The sequence below is a fragment of the Anopheles coluzzii genome, chromosome 2 (genome assembly GCF_943734685.1).
Source record: "Anopheles coluzzii chromosome 2, AcolN3, whole genome shotgun sequence".
In the NCBI taxonomy this organism is placed as follows: Eukaryota; Metazoa; Arthropoda; class Insecta; order Diptera; family Culicidae; genus Anopheles; species Anopheles coluzzii.
Genome location: NC_064670.1, coordinates 83,270,072 through 83,291,664, shown reverse-complemented (window position 1 = coordinate 83,291,664; position 21,593 = coordinate 83,270,072). Strand labels below are relative to the sequence as shown.

The window sequence follows — 21,593 nt, the reverse complement described above, 5'->3', positions numbered from 1 at the left end:
ATAGGCGCATATTAAATAGCAGGTTTAGTGGACGGAACGAGAGAATAAGAGCGCAGGATGGGAAGATGAGTGAGCGGCCCAACAGACGATTGATGCCGTGGAAGATGGTGCTTCAATAGAAGACCAAGCTGATTTTCGACCACCATCGCAGCCAGCCTGTTGCCTGCTCACGAGCGAGTAAAGGATAATCTTTTACCATCGGTTGGAAAGTGATTGGAAGATCCCCGATGAATGGGACCTTCCCCTATCTTTGGGCAACAGGCGGGACGTGCTAGGAAGTCTACTGTTGAATGGAGAACAAAGAGATTATCTGCCGGCGGCGGAAGGTCGTACGTTTTCGAAACCACCTTTTGATTATGGTGTCCAAGTGGTGAATGTAAACGATTTAGCACCCTAAAAAGTCTTGCGAGATTGAAAACTTCAGGCAAAATAGCAGGTACAAATTTTGGAAAAGAATTTTATGTTGCATTAAACTTATCCCTAATAGATATCATGACATTCAATAATGTACGTAAACTTTATACATTTTAAAACAAATTAAGCAAACAGAACAAAAATTGAAATTTTCTTTCCAAATTATTTCGTCAATCAATAGTAGCACAAAAGAGCAAACCTTGCTAAACGATTTGTAGGGATGTTTTTGCCCGTAGCAAAAACACCTGTACAAAAGCACCATTCAATTAAAATGTCAACTCGGTGCATGTCTGCACCCCGGAAAGGCCCAAATTGAAGAGCAAAAGGGTTGCACCTGCAGCAGTACGGTAGGTCGCCGCCCGGAGCTGACGTTTAATCCTTGCAGTCTAAGCTCCGATCGGACCAGCGACACAAAGCAGCGATGTCTCCTGTGCCCACGGACACACAGGCGGATTTAGCAACTCGCGTTACAGCTACCGGGGCCAACGGAAATGACCGTGCAGTGACTAAATAAATATTGTTCTACCACGCAACCTACTACCAGCAACACAACCTCTCTCGCTCGGCGTTTTTCCAATCCAGTTTCGACGGTACCATACGAGCTCCAGCCGGGTGTGAAGCTGTTCGAAAACACCGGTACACAGACACAGGGAATGCGTTTACAAAGCACACAACTGGTTGGCATTACGCGAATCTACATGAAGGGGGGGGGGGGGGGGGGGGGGGGGCACACGCAGTCAGTCGCACGTTTTGAGCACACAACATTTTACCCAAAATAGTTGACACGCACGTTCTGGCGTGCACTTTCACACTGCTGCTGCCGCGCTGCTGCTGAGTGGCAGAATTCTGTGGAATAGCTGACATTTTCCCCGTCGAAGGTACGGGCATCGACTATTATTGTAGGTGACAGTGTGTGTGCTTCCCTGTGCGCCACAAATGCACTGCAGCAACGAGTAGGTCCATGGGCTGGACCACGGCACCGGGTGGAAGTGAATGTACAAATGGCAAACAGAACCCGGCCAGGATGTGACACGGAGTGCATGCGTACGCTAAACAATCGCCCGAACTGTTGCGCTCAAATACTTAAAGCGGGATTGTGGGGGGTGAGCATTGTGGGCATTGGTCCATGGGTAGCGGCGAAAATGTGTGGAATTTCAAGTTTCAGCTTGACACCACATTTCACAAACAGGTCGCACATTCTCAGCCCCAGCTGGAGCTGGCGGCGGTTGGTGTGAATTGTACTACCGTCAGAAGAGCACTTAGCCGCCACGGCGACACGAGACAATGCAACACCTTTCGTTCGTAGCATAGCGTAAAAGACTGTGCGTGTTCTCAATGGACTAAGGATGTCTGCAAGCCGTGCTCTATCATCATTAAAGTATGTCTTGTTTGAAGAAAGAGCAGATAAACAGCTTTAAGCAGTACCGATAGGCATGCTTGCTTTAAGAATTACCCAAAGGGGCAACAACAAAGCTCGCAAGAAACATCGGTAATGGTGCTAATAACAATAAATACATATTTTATTCGCACATCGCCCATTACTCGCCCAGTGTTTGCTGGGAGGGCAGCGTAAGGAAAGATAGCCTCTATTATTGCACCGTTAGTTAGTCGGAGCAGTGGCTTTAGTAGAAGCGAACCCTATTTTATTGATTGTTCGTGAGGCGAAAAGGGAGTTTGTTGTGCATTAACCACCAAACATGGCTAGGATGGAATGTGAGACACAAACCAGGCGATGAATGAGCGAAATTGAGCATTCAATAGAAAATATTGTTAGCAAAGCATGCCAAAAAGACTGTAAAACCAAACGAAAAAAGGGCTCACCTCTGCACGTATGCTGTATTATTGGATTAGCAACTCTTTCAATGGATATAAATTTAAAAAATGGACCAATACATTGTCTGCACGAACAATAGAAAACGGATACAGAAACAAAAACACACTCACTCTCTTTCTCTTGCAATAGCCAACGGTCCTTTGCACGTTTTTTGCACCTAATTGGTTGTATATGATGGTGCCGAAAACCAATGATGTCAACAACGGTGTCCCAATACGATATTCCCCAGCGGAAATGTGGGCACGAAAAGTGTCCTCCTCTTCCGTTCCACACTCACACACATCCATGATGAGCCGATGCGCCTTATGCTCGCTGACAAAAGTAGCACCATAAAAATTGCTCTTGGACTGTGCTTTTTTTTCGGTCCCCGCTGTGCAGTTGGGCCACAAGAAGTAAGAAAAAGCATGATATCCGTATTTTCGGCTCGTAACTAGCACCTTTGCTGTTACCAACTGTGACATACGTGTGTTTGCTGGAACGAATCCAGCTCTTTTTGTATGGTTGTGTTAGTGTGAATGTATTTTTTTGTTTTGTTCCACCCCAACCCCCAACGGATGAAGCAGACACTCGCTGGGTTTTGGTTGACTCGCTTTTGCGTCCCCAATTGCAATGGATCCAAAGCAGCGCCATCGGGTAACGGAGTGGAAAAAAATCCGGAAAAACAATTCCTTTTCCGCCCAGCTTGTCCCGCAGTTCCTCCACTTGCCTGCGGTGGCCAGGCATAGAGGAAGCACCCCAAACAGTGTGCAAATAAAAACACCGATCCGTACGAAGGGAAATGCCAAACGCCCGGGCAAAAGTGATGCGTCCCATATGTGTGTAGGTGTGTGTTTGAACCGGTGGGTAGCAGCAGCAGCAGCAGCATCTTTTAGCCGTGTTATTGCAAAAGATGGAAAGAAATCGACCAAAGAAGCGGCGCGTGCATTGAGTGCTGCTGGAATACTCCCGACCGCTGATGGCAGTTGTCGTGGCTGTCTTTTTTTCCTTCTTCGTTTCAGTTTCAGGACGAGCAAAAGCACCGTCAGCAGCTCGATAAAAAGGAATCCAATAAAGGAACGAATCTCTCGAAACGAGATGCTCATTGGACGATGGATGAACAATTGCTACGCTGCAGGGAGTATGAGGGGCGCAGATGTGGCAATGCGGGGTGGATGGGTGTGGGTGTGTGAGTGTGTGTAGTGGTGGTAATGGCCAGGATGAAGCGGACCCGAATCTTCAGCGTTCTCGGTTTCCATTTGTCCCCTTCCTGTTGCCCTCCGCTCTCGCGCGGAATGTTTAGAAGCGGAATCCGTATCGAGGAAATTTTCGGGCGGAATATGGAATAAAATGAATAAAAGCGAATAAACAAAAGAATAATAAAAGTAAATTGAGTGCTACATGTGCATCATGGGTTTTTTTTGGGGTCTCCCATACCACTGTATCTCACTGGCAGTGCTTCCCGAACCGTATGGACGCACCGTCTCAGCGGGAGGTCGTATCCCAGGATAGTGTACGTTGTCCCAGTGCCAGCGCCAAGTTGATGCTTTGTTGACTAGCGTTAGCATTCAATCGGGTACGTATAGTGTGGAAGATGGTTAAAAGGAAAGGACGCAGGACGCCGGACAGGAACAGGAGGAAACAATATCCATGGAACCAGAGTCGGATGATCCTGCAAACGACATCCCGGTACCATCATGTTTGGGGTATGTTCACCAGGACAATAAAACAGCACGCGAGCTCTCCCGGCCGTATGGTGGCAGCAGCTCGAAGACGAAACGCAAATAAAAGGAACTACTTCTCCACCGCTTTTCGGTTTTGTCGGGGAGGAAGGTAGAAAAAAAAAAGGACAGTGCCAGAGAATCGCACCTAATGTCCTTACTTGCCCGAGGATGAACTGAGCGTGGCTAAAATGGCGTCGTGGGCGATGATGATGCAACCCGAGCGGACGCCGGTGGAACGAGCGAGAAATGAAACAATCCTTCGGGCACAGAACAAAAAATCGCTCCGATTATTGAGACAACCATCAGGCACACCTGGTGCTTTATGTTGCTAGCATATAACCGAACTCGCTTGGGTGTGGGTTGAGTTGGGGCGTTCTTGCTTTCCTCTCTATCTCTCTCTCTCTCTCTCTCTTTCGTTCCCTTGCCATTTTGGTTCGTCTATTTGCTTTGGTTTTGTCACCTGACACTAGAGTGGACCAAAATTAAACAAACACGTCTTTGTACATATATTTGAGCGCCACAGGACAAACATTTGCTTTGGCAAACTGCATTAGTTTGATTACGTTCCATGCGGTGGTGCTGGTTTGCCATCTTTATCTGAAAGGTAATGTAAAACCATTGTTTAACTAGCACGCAAAACATTTTTTTCGTAAGGTTTATTCTTCTCGTAAATTAAAATATCGTTATTCATTCAGTATCGCTAAAGGTTGGTTCATAATAACCGTTAGTTTAAAACTAAATTGAAAGACATCATGGTTAAATAAACTTTCCTTTTTGAAAGGTTTCTGGCAACAGTGAAGGTACTAATAATAAATGAGTAGCATACCACTATCACCATTGATAATGGACCCCCAAACCATACTGTACCAAGTTATCAGCGGCCCTCAACCATGTCCTTGTCGCGCGACAAGTAACAAATTAACAACAATGTTTGACATTTTCATAAACTTCACGCACCACCGGGAAAGGAGTTAATTTCGTTTAATTATTCATGAAAATAGAGCGGTTCCGCTAGCCAGTGTTTCGGCACTGGCATGGCGGAACGAAAACATCACGACGAACCCTTCCCAATGCCACAGGCACTTTCGGTTGATACGGTCCCTAGTTTCGTTAGGGGGAGGGCAGGATATTGAGTAAAAATTCATGTTGCATCAATATAAAACAAACACACGCGAACAAAGAGGGGAAAAAAGGTGTACGATAAACCTTTCCATGTTTATAGTTTGTCGCTTTTCCGCGACATCGAACCGAACACACCGAATCTGATGGGACGAGGGTGGGCCCTTTGGCAAATTAAATTAAGTGACACGCAATCACTTTCCCCGCGTGGTGGTCGCGGCACCAGCAGGCCGAGCCTCCATCCCCGAACGGTCGAGTGTTGGAGGGGGACGAGGTATACGATTTTTGTTTAGCTTCGGCTCGATGATGTTTAGCCCGCCAGCGAGATGTACCACAAAAAAAAAGAGCGAGAGAGGGAGAGATGAGAGAGATAATGGAACATAACGAGGGAGCCTGGAACAGGTTTAAAGTGGCTTCCCGTAGTTTGTAATAAGTAGAAAATAAGTTATTGAAGGGTGTACTTACCGGCATAGTTTGACTACCGTGAAGTGATGTTATAGCAGCTTGAGCTTCTTGATGCGAGGTAAATTTAACAAAGGCGCAACCTGTAAGGAACCAAGAAAGGAATAAAATTAGTAAAACATTAAGCAAACAAAGAATTACTATACATAATTTTGGACGACATGTGACTGTTACGATGAGGTTTATCGTTCCTGACCATACAACAAGGTATCATCCTTGCAGAACATAAAATAACGAACTTCTGTATTGAGTGTGATAAACGTTGTGCCGCGTACGGAGGTCATGTTATCGCGAAAAAAACATGCGCCAACCAACCGACACCATCCGAATGAAGCGTCACCTAGAACGCTCCCCAGGATTGAGCTTCGGTCTAGGATAATCCACAACAGTGGGGGTGACATGGGTGTCTATGTGTGTTGTAGCGTGATGCGCATCAGAAATCGATAAACAATTATATCAAATGGGCAACGACAATCCGGGGAGCACGAGCCCGACAGGGTGTCGTTTCCGTCGATTCATTTCAGTCGGGAGAGTTTCATGGCGCACTTGCTGTCCTGTATATCTTTCCGTCCAAATTATCACCAACACTGACCGGTGCCGAAACGATCTTTACGCTGGACGATATTTATTGCGGGAAATAAAACTCACGAGCCTTTGCTGATGCTGATCGATGATGTGCGCCCCCTACCTAGGGCACATTGACAGCCATTCTGGTACGAAGGAAATCCGTATAAAGTAACACCGTCAGACATGTGTGCGTGTGTTTTTTTTTTCGTTTGTTTATGCGACTTTGGTACGTCCTTTTTGGTGCACAGTGAATAAAAGGATATCTCGTTCGCCAACAGATGGCAGTCTTTGCTGTCCTGCACTGGGCTAGGAAAGGGTAAATAAATTGTGTAGAAAAAATAAACAGACGCCAAAAAACAAAAAAAGCACGAAACAATAACAATCACCAGACACGGTAGTACCACGTGCTGAGCTTCAAGAGTCAACTGCCGAGGACAAACAACAAAGAACTATATCGATGAGTTTTGGCCCTAAGGCCGAACTTTGACGATCGAAATGGTCAGGCTGTGACAGAGATAGGACGCCACATCAGCCGAGTGTAGTGTACAAACGGTTGACCTTTCCGAAGCATTGCAATGGAACCGTTGGCCACCATAGCGATAGATTGGGCCATAAAAGTATTTTTTATTGAAAAACTTCACAATCGTTCTGGTTCACGCGTGCGTGCGTGACGAATAAAAAACGCGAATCGGTAGCTTTGTTGCAAAATACATATTGCTTTCGACACTTGGTTATGTTTCCCAACGGGGACAGAGGGTTTGTAAAAACATATCCGTCAGTGCATATGTTCCAATGTAGCAACAACTATTTAAAACAAAGACTCACACTTGTATCACAAACAGTATTTTGGTACAAATGTTTTAAATATGTTCTGCTTATATGAAATATTCTATGTAATACAGGCTTTTTAAACTCGAAATGCGGCAAATATTGGTTGTAGTCAACTTACACTAATTCTTAAACTCCTTCAGTAAAAATGTTTTAAACACCTGTAAACAGCAACATGTGCCTGTGCACTTACCGTGTTACGTAGTGAGCGGAAACAGGATGTATACATCCATTGGTTGTTGGTCAAAGAGAATATAAAAGCTTTTACCCATCCCATTCCGTAGGTTGGTCGATTCAATGCTCATGTTTGGCAAAAGCCGCCCATTTCCGTGGATTGCAAACGTGTGGCGAAAGTAGGACAGAGGTAAGTCGTACCTTCCATAACCGAACGGGAGGCATACACACTAGGCATCCAACTCAACGGTGCCAGCAGGTAGGATGGACGGATTTTGCGCACGGCCATTTCACATTTTCCGTCGTTCGGTCGTTGCCAATCAAAACGGTGACGTATAGCCTATACCTTTTTCAACCGAAGAGTGATTTGAGCGAAAGTTTAGGCACGGGACTTGAAATTAGCTTTCGCACGGTGCTTTGGGAACGGGGACAGGAGACTGTCTCGAACAAGTCGCAAGTTAGATGTGTTTTTTGATGTTTGACGAAGGATGCAAAGTCCAATCAATGTTGGTTCGCTTATATATATGAATTTGGCCCTCCCACCGGTAAGTGATGGTAGTATACAGATTTATACTTATATTTTTGAGATGTTCTATATTGCCAACAAAATTGTGCTCCATATGCGGCGCCAGGTAAGATCTAGTGGGGAAAAAGGTGTGAGGAAAAGCACAAATTTCGGCGTAAATCACTCTCATGGCAGCTTCGTTTCGAACCCTCTTCACGATAATTTTTTGCTTGTAGCGTAGGCTGGATGGCTGGTAAAAATACGTAAAAGTGGCTGCAGAAACACTCAAACACGTCAACGATGGGGCAGTGGAAATGGAATCGTTGTAGCTTAGAAGGGAAAAAAGTAGCTACATCTCTGTCAGTCCCTTGTCACCGCGTAACGAAACGCAATTGAACAGATGACAACTGGTTGATTCATTAGTAAACCCATCCCTATGGCAACGGCTCTCACCGAGACCCTACATTTCAATCACCTTTTTCACCGCTGACTGACAGCGCACTGCTCCGGTTACTAGTTGCGTCATTTTCTGTAACATGCCTTTACATGTAGCGCAGGCAGCTCGAGGAGGTCTTGTCTTAGCGTACGGATGCGCAACCATACCAATCCATAATGGATACGAATGGAAAGAAAAGGATTGTGAATATCTCCTGAATAATTCGTTCGTTTCACTTCCTTTACGGTTGATTGACAGTAAATTGGTTTCTCTGTTTCACGCGGACTCGCCCCTATCGCTCCACAAATTGGACGGTGATGGACGTGGCAAAGGATGTGATCACATTTCTGCCGCTAACGTCACACACCAATCGATCGACAAAGTGTTGGAGCAAATTGAAGTAATGACCGAGATGTACAGGAGGGACGTTGGCAGTGCAAATTTTGTAACCATCTGCTCAACTACAGCAAAGCATTGGTCTGGGGGAAACTGGAAAGTGGTTATAATGAACATTCATTCTAGGGCTTTTCCCGGTCGCGTTCGTAGGACTGCTTCACTTCCGTCGCGCTGTAGTTGTATTCAAGACACGGAACATTATTCGCTTTAGTAGGTTTTATCAGCAGACGTTTGTGTAGGAATTTCCTTCAGCAGAGAGTTGCCATCGCGATGCTCGTGCCAAGGAGCTGCTTGAGGCACGTAGCGAGAATGAATAAAATTAATTATCTTATTTATCATGAAGCTAAATTTGAATTCACTGTCCGACACTGGTTGACTGCTTTGGTTGCGGCAAGGCACGAACTAGCGCCGGGAGGACAATCTCCGGACAAGGATGCTCTGGAATGTTCGTGTTGCTTGAAGTAGTTGTGGCTTTTTACGTTCCCTGCCATTTGCCTTGTCTTGTTTGTGTAGGTTGATGATGTTGAAAAAAAGGATTTATCATGTCTATCAACATTCACTGTGTTTTAGTGGAATCGGTAGTAACGAAATTTATAAAAAAGATACTCATTAGACAGCGTCGATGAAATATTTTTAAGTTATTTTTGTAGTACAAAGACAAGGCTTGCCAAACGGGAAGAGGCAAATGTGCTTGTTCTCAAAGTCTCCAAAAAGATAAGCAATCATCTTTTTGCCAAAAGGGCATGAAATTTCTCCCTTTTTCTTGTCATAATTTCATTATTTTATTCAAACTATTTTCGTTTGAAATCATTTTTTTCTATGTAAAATAAAACAACACATCGATAGCAACATTATTCCTTGATAATGTAAAAGCCACTTATCCTTTGAATATGTATTTAAAAAACTCTAAAATCTAAAATATTACCCAACAAACCATTAAGTTTTCTGTTCAACCATGACTGTTGATATCTGCAATGCAGTTTGCTTCGTTCGCCGAATTTAATCTCCAAACAATAAAACACTTATCTTTAATCACTCTTCCCAAGCTATATCCACTGCTTTAAGAGCACTCCATCGAACATAGCTAATACTCTCGGCCCTAATCGTTCAACGTCATTAAAACATTAGTTTCCGATCGTACGATGCAATGCAAAATCGATTCCAATCAAATAATATCCCCCGTTTTCGTTTGCTGTCTGCCGTCTGTCTGCTCTTTGCCATTTTCATTCCAAGCCTTTCCGAAACCTTATTCATCGATTTGTTTGGAATAGAATACAAGCGTGTTTTTTTTCGCTCCATACACCCTCTGCTTTTTTCCACCACTATTCATTCCGATTGCTTGCCCAAATTCGATCGCACTTCGTTTGTTAGATTAAAATTCAATTGAATGCTGTTGAATCCTGGGTCTGTGGCGAGGAGCCTCCCAGCTATTGGGTTGCTGTTGAATCTTTCCAATCAATTCGATTCCATCGCGCCCACACAAAACTGACGCGATGAAACCAAAGAATCATGGCCGGCATAGACATGGCCAGGGTACGATAGTTTTCCTTTCGTACGGCAGCTCCGTTCGGGATGGAATAGAGAGTGGATTTGAAAATGTTTTTCCACCAGCAGAGTAGTGCAAAATATCCAGCTATTCCCCTCCTCCTCAGATGCGCTACCGAAAGAGCATATAAACAAAAAAAACACAAACTAAGTGAGGAAATCTTATCATCCGCAAAACAAATTTCAGACTCTTTCGGCGCAGCGCCATCCACATTCACAGCTCATCGCGTTTCACAAATTGCTTGTTTCCGTTCAATAACTGCGGCAATATTTGTTGGCATGTCCTACCGATTTCCCCCATCAGATTCCGTCGGCACTGCTCCCACTTTCCCTCGACGCTCGAGCTTCCGTTTCAGTGCGAGTGCGATGTTTGCCACACTTCCCAGCGATATATATTTTTCGCTCTGTCGAATTGAAAATGGATGGTAGGAAGCGCGCAACGCACTGCTTGGCGTGTGAGAATGTGAATTTTGTCATTTCATATCCACTTGCGAGGGTCTGGAGTGAAAACTCATCTCAACGTCCTAACGACTTTCCTGGACGCAAGCAAGCCGAATCACATGGAGTGGGTGTGGGAAGCCACGGATGCTTGCACTGCAAACGTGTACCGTACTGCTGCTCGAAAACAGCCAAGATCATCACTTAGTGGGTTTATTTCGATACCGATGGCAACACTCTCGTTACGGGTGCTGAGTTCCCAACACACACACATGTATATATACACACACACAGCACCAGTCATCCTTTCATCTGCCCGGAGGTGAAAAGTTCGTCAATATTGCAACATTCTACTCTTTTCCGGTAGCCGTAGCAAAACGAGCTTTAGAGCCGGGGAAGCATCAATGGAGGAAGCGTGCGACGAAACGTACATGGCAAAGAAAAATGCACAAACATTATTTCGGGCTAAAGAAGATATGACTCGTACGGTTCGGTGTACGCTACGAGTTGATGTGCAAGAAGCGACAGCGAGCTTCGCACGGAAAAGCAGTCACCACCATCGCGATCATAACGATGTCGTCGACGAACGGTTGCCACTCCACTCGATGGCAGTGAAGCAGCCGAATTTTCCCAAGCAAAGCACCTCCCCACCATTAGTGCTGCAGGGCGAGGACCTGTCGCTTTCGCGTTCTCATTTCAGGTCGTCGAATGCTGCTTAAAGCGCAGAGAAATGGGGAGCCACGGAAGCGGACGGGATCGAAATAGGAAACGGAAAAATTGGAAATAACAAATCTGTCAACTGTGATTGCCAGCTTCGCACGGACGGAATGCTATTTCCAGCGTCGATGGCACTGCTATTATAGGTTGCTGTAAAAATTGCATCCATACATGTTTGTGTCGATTCACCTAGTCCTCCTTGTCCTGGTGCGATATGATGCATCGTCGCTGCAAATCGAATGCATGATGCAGCCACCGTTTTTCTCGCGTTTTCTTTCCAAGCACGGATTCGAATGTTTGTCATCCGGACTCGGGACCGAAAAGCTTGTCTAGCCGTAGGGCAATGTTTTGTTTTCGGAGTCGGTAGCTGTGATTTTATGTTTTACGTTTACTTGTGTGTTTTTGTGTGTATGCGATTTGGTTTATTTCGTTAGCTTCAAGTTGATTTGGAAACGGGTCTGTCGTTGGTTCCGCCACTGAAACGAACGAACATCGTACATCGTGCTGTCATAGTCGAAGGTGACGAAGTGCATCTGTACCGTCAAACAGATACAATCAATTATAATTTCGAAGTGGAAATGCAAAAACAGAGCACTGCAATCAGTTTAGGGGTTCCAATTAAAAGTATCCAGTGGTATGGAGTAGGTACTCGTTTGGCTGAACTTTTATTTATCATTTTCAAATATGTATAAGCTGTGAAGAATTGATTTGATAAATTCAAATTATTTTTGTTTATTATTTAAAAGTATTGACCATATGTTGAATAAATCTACGATATGCAAATAAAAAAATTAATTTTTTTTGTTATCGTGTCGCACAACAAAGAGATTAATACTCAAATTGATTGCAACGTGTGGCGACTTCATAGTAGATATTTTGTACAAAATTGACACATAGTTCAAAATATATTTCATAGGTATTAATTTTTGTACGTTATCGGATTTTTTTTGAACCATAAATCCCTTTAAACAGCAATACCGTGAACACTTATTTTTTATGAAAGAACTGTTTTTATGCTCTTAAAGAACACGTGTAGTACTCAATCATACAAACAACATAATGGTACAACAGAGTGAAACCCGGGAGAAGAGGACGAATTCTCTACGGGAAAACGTTTGTCCCCAGTGTAATTACACGTTCCGGGCACGCTATTAACCATCATCACTGTCTCCCAATCTCGAATTTCATCGTACAAACCCATCGCCCGGCGTTCCACCAACACCGTGTGTGATACAACATGAATTGCAGCAAAAAGAAAAACGGTAAAATATTGCAAAACCCATTCGTCAAGAACCGAAAGGAAAGCGGCGAGGGGCTGGGCAAAATGAAAAATGAACGGCATCAATGCAGAACCCACCACTACCACCACCAAAACCCGTAAACGCGGTGAGCACTTTCAAAAACCATAGCGCACATTAAAAAATGGGTCCTTTAATTTGCCGAAGCAGAGCCTAGGCACAGTGACGGGCGCCAAACTCGTCCCGTTTCACACCACGCTCTTCGCCCAGCTGCATAAAGCTGTTTTACCAGTGCGAGATTGAAAAGGTAAAGCGAAAATGGTTTACCAGCGTAAAAACTAGATGGGCGGAAAGGGAGAACAGCATTTTGCACAGGATCTACCCCATCCTTAGTTTCTCCCCGGGACGATGCATACCGAAATTATTCGCCCATCGTCGTCCTGCTGACCAATAATTTGTCCGCGAGGACCCTTTTGGTTCGGCGTTTTTTAATGTTTGGACGCGGAATGGGTAAGCGTGGAGTAGAGTGAAGGATCGGCACCCGGTGACTAAAACCCACTCAACAAAGGCGAACCGAAAGGAGAGTGTTTTAAAATCCAATTATGAACCCAACCGAAGCAGAACAGAAAATCGAACGAGAAATATGTATGAGTTCGTAAAACCGCTCGCTCGACGAAGCGCTTGGTTTGGTGGGTTTGGTTTATAGTCTTTGTATGTGTGTGTGTATGTGTGTGTTTGTGCGCGCGTGTCCAGGCCTCTGCATATGGTAAAGGGCGCTGTACGAATGATGATGGCGATGAAGGTTGAATGCGTCCCACTGGGGCCGGGCTCGCTCGGAATCGGTCTCTTCGATGAGCGTCCGCTTGGAGAAAAGCATGTTCACAGAGCAATTATGAATGTTGGTTTCGCATCGGGAGATTACGTGACAGGTGGTGTGGAGGATAGGCTGGCGTTTTGGGGCGGAATAGCGCATGGTTACCTACTACACCTGCATTGCCACACAACCCGGTTTACGGTCCACGGAAAGCGGTCAACCGTTGCCGGGGTGATTCTATCGGCTGTGGTTAAGAGCCGAGAGTGGGAGATTATTTTCATTCTTGCCAGAATTGGCTAGTGTGGGGCTTGTTTTTAGTATGGAACCGCTTTCAGCAGGAGCAAGATCTACAGACAAAAAACAAAACCATTGAGATATGAATAGAGTGGCTACAGGAAGGCAGGGACGAGGATGCTTTGGTCCAGTATTTTCCGGTACGCTGGAAACAAACATGGACCCACCATAGTAAAGTGTAACCCCACCAATCAGTGGCAAAGGTGAATCGTGAGACACAAATCCGCAGACAGGTGAACGTGAAGTTGTGGCACCAAATTACTATTTTCATTGCTGCAAAGCTGCCCAAAATTTATGGACTAATAATTGCAAACGCAATAATATCAGCAGCATCAGCCACCAGCCGCTTACAACGTTGCAGAAGGTCTTGCCGGGTGTGAGAACATTTCGGTACGTGCCCACTTTCAAGCAGGTTCAGGTAAGCTACCAGGTCCGTGTTGGTTTAGCACAGGTGGGGAAAAACAAAGAAAACCAAAAAAAGCATATAAAGCGCCCGGGGAAATGAGTCACTTTCCATTAGGATGCGTGCACTCAGATCCGCGGATGCGTACCGGAATGGCACGTAGCTCGTAAACAATGCAGCAACACTTATAAAATCGTACACGCACCAACCATTTGGCTCGAACGTTGGTCACAGTGCACGGACGTGTGCGTGCCGGGAGAATAAGGGTGGGATTTGGGCCGAAGCGTACGATTGGATGCGAATTGCAAAACGTCCCCCCAAAACCAGAAACGACCACTGCGCACCCGGCAACGATGTAAGCCGCTTAATTTCGAAACGGAAATCGTGCCACCATTATTGGGACGAATTGTTTGCATTTTTCAAGCGGAATTTCGTTTATGATCACTCGTTACCGTCCAGCAGGCACGTGAGTGTGGGTGTGTGTGTGTGTTTGTGTGTGTGTGTGTGAAAGTTTGGTGACGGTGGTCAGTCTCGGTGACCACGGAATGCATTCCACACCGGTTGCTCTATGCACGCGACGGAGGAAGCCGTAATGTGGAGCATGTGGCGATTTGAAGCATTCCAACTGAGAAGGGAAGGTTATTTCCTGTGTTTGGTTTCCTGTTCATGCCTTCGTGCCGGAAAACAGCTTATTGTACCGGTGTTTGGTAGAAGTACTTTGGTAGAATTAGTTTTCATTCCAGCAAATCTATTCCAGCGTTAGCGTTATTGCAAAATGAACTGTTTTTTTGTTCATCAACCAATGGCTTATACTTTGAATCAATAATAAATGGTCTTCTGAATATTTGATTACAAATAGTTTAGAAGTGATAATAGTGATATAAGTCTTGTTTGCATTGTCTTAAGGATGTTATGAAATAGCATTGTTAAACGCAAAAAGAAAAGAGGTAACAATGTGTAAGAGTTTATCTTCCTTAAATTTATCTTACCTTAAGGCATCGAAAATGCTAAACAAAGCAATACATTAATAATCCTGAAAACTGCAGTTTTGAACCTACATTTCGTTGCCAAAACACAGTTTCAACTCACTTCCTTAACTACTAACCCCATAATTGATGCCCATCAAGATGGCTATCTTAAGCCATCAATGCTTAAACCTGCAAAAAGAAACCGGCTTCGGTTCAATCTTATCAGCAGCTTTGATTTAGCTCTTACTTTTTCCTTCCTTGTTTGTCCAGTTTTTTTCCTCCGTCAAACTTTCTCCTGTTTACTTGTTTGTTTGTTAGCTGTTTCCTCCTCCAGCTGCCATCAACTGCCTCACTCGTCGGTTCGTTATAACGCCGCTGAATCCGGTTAGCTAAATTACATTAGAGACCTTAACTGGTAATGGTGTGCAATCGAATGGAAACAGAAAGCGGCTGGTGGATTGGGCGCGATAAGCCTGGGTGCGTGAGGCCATCCCTGCACGGGATTTGTGAATACCTCCATCTGCTTTTCCCGATGGCACGAAGGCATGGCAAGGCGGCGGCGTTTTGCACGGTTGCCGGGGTACCGGGGAACGATACTGGATAACAAAAATCCTTTCAATCGCCCCAAGGCGTACAGCATGGCAGAAAGGATATTGTGCCCGTCTTCCATCCTCCAGCCTGGAAGCGGCATGGAAAAGGGGTACACACAACAGCACGACCCGGTGGGGTGCCCTTTTTCTTGCTCCAAAATGCCTCCTTTTTTGTGTTTGTGCTTCGTTTGCGTTGCCACCTAGAGGCACTTCGAGCGCTCTCCCTCGAAGGTTACTTATGGGCTCGACAGATAAGGAGGCGCCCAGAAACAAACGAACGCGGAAGGCCGGGCTCCTCGATGGGCGGACGATTCGGCCGCGCAGCCGAAGAGCGATATGAAAGCGTTCCACTCACAAAAGGGACCACCATCCAAAAAAAAAGGGCTTCGGGCGTGGTAGAGCACGCGTTTGATTCGTGAGCATCCACCCGGCTGTCATTCCTTTCATTTCGGTGCAAATAAAATCTCTTTTTAGCAGCAGGCAGGCAGCATCCAGCAGATGCGCCCGCCAAACACTCAAGGGAATTCGATGGTTTCTGGCTGTAAGCAGACACTGATAAGGATTGTCGGTGTCGGCGGGTCCAATCGCTCGCTGTAAGGTTTTTTTTGTTTTCGTTTTCGTATTTCTTCACTGTTACTGTTTTCGCCTTTGTAGCGACCGCATCTCTACGTAAAGAAAGGAAAATAACATGATCAATTCATCAATGAATGCTTCCGGTGGGAATTGAGGGTTGAAAAGCTGTTTGGAATAATGCGGCTGGAATTAAAACAGGGACTGCCTCCAGATTCGCCTATGTCTCTCTGTGTGTGTGTGTGTGCAATGAGAGAGTTGGAAATGTGAAAGATCCCTTAAGCCTTGCCCGTCCGTGCGGAGAATTATAAATGAGTTCTGCTGGAGCCGAATCGTCAAAGTGTTTTGGTTTTGATCCCATTACATACATTTCGCCTTTAGATAATTTAAATTATTATTTCTGCTCGACTCGTTACAGAAATACCATTTTCGTGCGCTTGTTTGGCCCTCTTCAAATGTATCAACAGCAAAATGTCGAGCGACTTGCACACACCAGTAATAGCCAATGGGAGCAGCTCGGCCCAAGACAATTTTCCACTCACCCCATCGGCACAAAGCCACGGTTGACGTGGATCTCAATCCGTGCTGATAGATGTGACAGCTACGCATTATGGACATGTATACCTGAGCATGATAAATTTCCGTCACACATCAAAACGCTTAGTGTCATGGGTTCGTTAGCGGAACGGCCGGAATCCGGTGAAGGAGACACAGAGCAACGAGAAAAATCCTCCTAGCAACCCCTTTTTTTCGTTTACCATTAGGACAGCGAAACGAACAGGTTCCCAGTGGTCTCGTGTATGGTAATCACGGTACGGCCTGCAATGCAATTGGAAGGATTTCCGGCCGGCACGGACGACTAAGTTGGAGGGGTGTAGAAAATATAAAAAAAGAGAGAAGACAAGAGAAAACCAGATTTCCCTCAGCTCATCAAAATGTCGAGATTCTAAATGCGGCACGTAGCCACGGTGAATGGTTTATAGCGCTATAACTCGATTACCTAAATCGAGGGTTCACCCTTTTTTTCGGCCATCATTTTCCCCCCACACCTAACCTAACCTGTCCACCTCCCCTGTCAGACAAACAACGGGAACGCAGCGGGTCCTGTGGGCTCCACAAGGACGACGGCCCCGACCACGGAAGGCAATCATCCCTGCCGGCAGGCGTTGAAAATTGCCTCGAATCCATGCGAATCCAACTCGGGCAGCCAGTGTGGTCGGTTGCTGTCCGTACCTGCGCTGCGTCCTGTGCTGACTTTGTTCCCCATGTTTAACGATACGAGGTGATGTCACTTGAAATTGTCACAAACATACGGACACAACGGGGTCGGTTTCGCCACTCAAGAGCCTGTGGGGCACTTCAGCTGGAATCGAAATAAATTCCCCGAACAAATTTCTCTTCCCTCCGGCACACAGGGACCGTTTTAGCACTGAGTGTGCCTCAACCTTGTTTGTTGCCTGAGTAAAACACGCATCCTATTCATCTCGCACGCGTTGGTCGCTTCTTGGATAACAACCCCTGGCTACACGGGTTACACCTTCTCATCAACTTCCAATGGTGTGGCACGGATAAGAGGGCAAGGCCAAGAGCGAGAAAAGTTCTGTCAAAACTCGCCCGAGACACTACGGACACGACAAATGACAGCCATTCACTATAAACTGAAAGTCATAAACCCGTTTTAAGATAAAAGCCGGAAACCTTTAACCTTTTTCCCGGAACACACAACACAATCAACGCGCACGCACACTCTGAAACGCGTGTACACACCGTCACTGGCTTAGTGTGCGAGTATATGCGAGGTGCAAGGTTCTCCGAAACGGCACGTGTCAAAGGTAGAGTCACATTTGTACCGTTGCGTGTGCCCCGGGGGCGATTTTGTCGGTTGCAAAGGAAAACCCTTCCCCCATTTTCGCCGAAAGACAAACGAGGTAAAATTAAAGCCACCATTTGGTTCATTTTCTTTCTGGCTTTTCCAAACAGAAGGACGCTGCTTTTCGCACCAAGCCGCACGTTGCTTCTGTTGGCTGCCTGCGTATATGTTTGTGAGACTGTGTGTGTGAGTGTGTGTTGATGGCTCAGGGGTGGGAAAAGTGATTTCATCTCTGGGCTCGTGAAACCCTGTGATAGCAGTGATTGATGGAAAGAACGTGGAAATCCTTCTTGCTACGTGTTGGAGTGTAGCAAAGTTTGACTTAACTTACCGCACAAATAATAATGGGATGTACAAAAGCAAGACATAATGATGTAATAAGTTTTATAATAACATAAAAATGCTTAATAGTATGCTCAGCACTCGTTAAAAGAAGGAAACGGATTGAAATTTATTGCCTTTTAATTGATCAAATTAATTAAACGAATTGAATCAAAATTTGTACCTCACAGAAATAAAGAAAATGGCTGAGTAGAAAAAAAAGCAACAATACAAATTAATCAACATTTTCCCGCTATTTTTTCACGTTGTTGTGACACCAACTGTGGTGAATATGATTTTTTTTCGGCCATGTCACCACGCCAACGCACGGAGGGTTTACTTTCAAAGTCAATTTTTCTCTGCCCTTGATAAGCAACCAATCCCACGGCGCTATGTCCCACGACCCAGGCGGGAGCCTTTCCAGGTCGTCACTGATACAGTTGAATGTTCTTTTTGCAGCGCCAACTTTCGCTTCAATTTCTCCCTTGGACACTTACCTCCCAGGGTTGCCCTTAAACATGGAACATAAAAGAATAATTTTTATGTCATATCCAATTTATTTCCCGTCCAGCAGTTGTGACTTAACTTGTGGGCTATTTTGCCCGCCTGAGGAAGCGCTGAAGGTAGGCTGAAGAATGGACGGGAGTTTTTTTTTGTCTGTTTCTGTTGTAGTTGGTTTATTCACTGTTGATTTGTTTTGTGCTGGTGTGTCCAAGGGGCAAATGTTTGGGATTTTCTTTTTTTTTTGTTTCATTATTCCCGTCGAGCCAATGGGGGAGAGAGTGCAGGAATGTGAGCTTGACAAATGTTTCACGCGGATAAAACACCCGGAGAAAGGAGAGTATTTGTAGCACCCCTTTGTGTGGTGGCATCGTTTTAGAACAACTGTGCAGCAAGGAACCGAGTGTTGGATATACTGGGGCTACAGACCAAACAAAACAAAACATACCTGAAACGATGCGATAGGGACGTTTGCCAGGACGTTTTTGAAGGGAAATGGAGAAAGATTGTGTCGTGACAACCATTGGCCATGGGGGAGGGAAGCAGAAAAGGAGAAATAGTGCGAGGGCATCTGGCGAATATGGAGAGCAGGGGCAGTGCTATTCAAGATCAGACATGCGAATAACGAATAAGGGTACGTGCATGCATTCCTCGACAACCACCGAAACATGGTACCGCAACGTCTCTACGCAGCGCCGTCCATTCACAGTCGGTTGGTGTGGTATGCGCTGTAAAGCACCAAGCCGTGTGCTTGGCGGTTGTACTGAACCGCCAGGGGAAGAGTTTCTGGTTGATCTTTTCGCTATGCGCCGTGTGTTGCGCTAACCTCGGCTGGTCACAGTAAACCACCGCTTCTTGGAATGATCTATTGCTGGCCAACATGATACGGCTGAACAACACATTCAGCCAGCAACAGCAGCCGGCACGTGTGAAATTATGTTCAGTGCATTGGAGTGCCCTCTGCTCAGTATGCGACCAGTGGTAAGCCTTACGTTTGGTACGCGAGTGGATTCTCTTTGGTGATGTAGTCAAGCCAGTCGGCTTATGATTTATGACAGTTGGAAGATTGTTTTTTTTTAAATCAAATTATGCTCGCCTAAAACGGAAATGTAACATTTGCCTCTCGCAAAGAATTGTCTTTTTTCATATCTTAATAGCTTTTGGTGTTTAGAAACATTTCAATCCAAACATTTGAAAGTAAAAACCCATGTCGTTGAAATATATAAAAATCGCAGTGCAGCACAAAATCACGACAAATATCGTGTCATCTTAAGATGGACCAATGTATTATTTTGCAGTCAGAATCACTGGTGAAATCACCGGCACTAAGCTGACATCGATACGCCCTCCCTGAGAGCACTTTTCTCGTAGAGCAATTCCATTTTGCATTGCTCCATTTCCTGAAACACTGTCTCAGAGGGTTTTTTTTTCTTCTGTGGAGAGGTGGGCCCTTATCACTGACACTGCTCCAAGACCGAACAATGTGCGGTTTGTGGGGTTTTGATGGAAGTGACATAGTGCTGCCCTGAGTTGTTTCTCTGGTGTATTTCCAACCGTGTACACAGTGGTGCATGGTGATGCCACCAGACGATGTAGATATTTGCTTCCATCAGGCATAAAGAAATGTGTTGTGAGAAGTTGATGGGTGGAGAGAGAAAGGAGAGAAAAAACCCGGAATACAAGAGAAGTCGAGCGACACTGTCAACGATAGCCCTGGTGAAAATCCCTAACCACCAAAACTAGTGCTGCCAATAACGAAGCCCATATCCGGCCTTACACACACACACCTCGTATGCATTATGTTTCGTATGTCCAGGGAAACGGAGGCGGTGTGTGAAGATAGAGCACCACTTACGGCATGAAATAAATGGCACATGACAAAAGCGAACGGCAAAGGAAAGTTGCCAACTTGAAAAGGAGGCTGACAATATGATTCATGTTCTGCTGCTGCTGCTAGGTCCCCCCGGAAGGCACGCAGCTCACTGAAACCCTGTGCATTCATTCAGCCAGTGCCCCGAGTACTGACGAGTGAGCGTTCGCTGTCGTTTGTCATTCGGTTGGCAAATGTGGCGACTAGTTGCGCTTTTCGCTCTCCTCCCCGGCGCAGCGCTAGTGGGCAGGAAGCTGGGAAATAATTGCTCCCACAGTCGGAACAAATTTATTTTCCGGCGCCAGGGGAAGGCACGTGGAAACGGGCAGCCCGGCTGCAAGTGTCACTTCATAAGCATACCCCCTTATTGTATGCCGCTAAGAGCGAGCGATCCGTCGGAGGTTTTGTGTGTGTCTGCACTGCGTGAATGTGCTGCTGGCTGGATCGTTCATTCTTTTCCCTAGCCCAAAGAAAGTATCCTTCGTTTCGGAGCTTAAGACGCTTGTTTGAAGTGCAGGAAGTACAGGAATGAGGTGATAGTACTTGCACAGCTCGTTTGAACGGCTTTGTTATGCTCCCGGTGACAAGTTGACAATTCGAGTGAGACGATTTAATGGATGATAGTGAGCGCAAAATAGGAAAATAAGCCGATAAATGATGGGTCGCTCTTTTGTGCGCGAAATACGTTCAGAATGTTAAGTGATGCATACATTTTTAAATGGATGGTTGCATTGTTCAGGCTGCATTACAATTTGAGCGTTTTCTAGGAATAACAAGTTATTGCAGTTTTTTTTTGAAGCTTTTTGTAGGTAAAAGATTAGTTAGGTTATCTTTAATGTGAAAAGAATGTGTACAAAATGTGAAATAAGGAATATTCCAAAAATATTCAATCAATCATGACACTAATCACACAGCAAATGCCAGCACAGCCACTCAGGTTCATTCCATATTTATGCTTATTTGGGGTACCATTCCTTGAGGTGCAGAAAAGTATTCCCAGCGAGTCGCAAACTGATACT

General features: G+C 45.3%; 1 protein-coding gene across 16 annotated transcripts in view; it reads right to left on the bottom strand.

The window, feature by feature from the left end:
- Positions 1 to 21,593, bottom strand: part of LOC120951204 (CUGBP Elav-like family member 4) — a 321,851-nt gene that overhangs the window by 40,035 nt on the left and 260,223 nt on the right. For all 16 annotated transcript variants that reach the window (XM_040369776.2, XM_040369772.2, XM_040369771.2 and 13 more), the window contains one exon: positions 5,533 to 5,612. In XM_040369776.2, the coding sequence (XP_040225710.1) occupies positions 5,533 to 5,612 (80 nt within the window). The remainder of the gene's footprint in view (positions 1 to 5,532; positions 5,613 to 21,593) is intronic.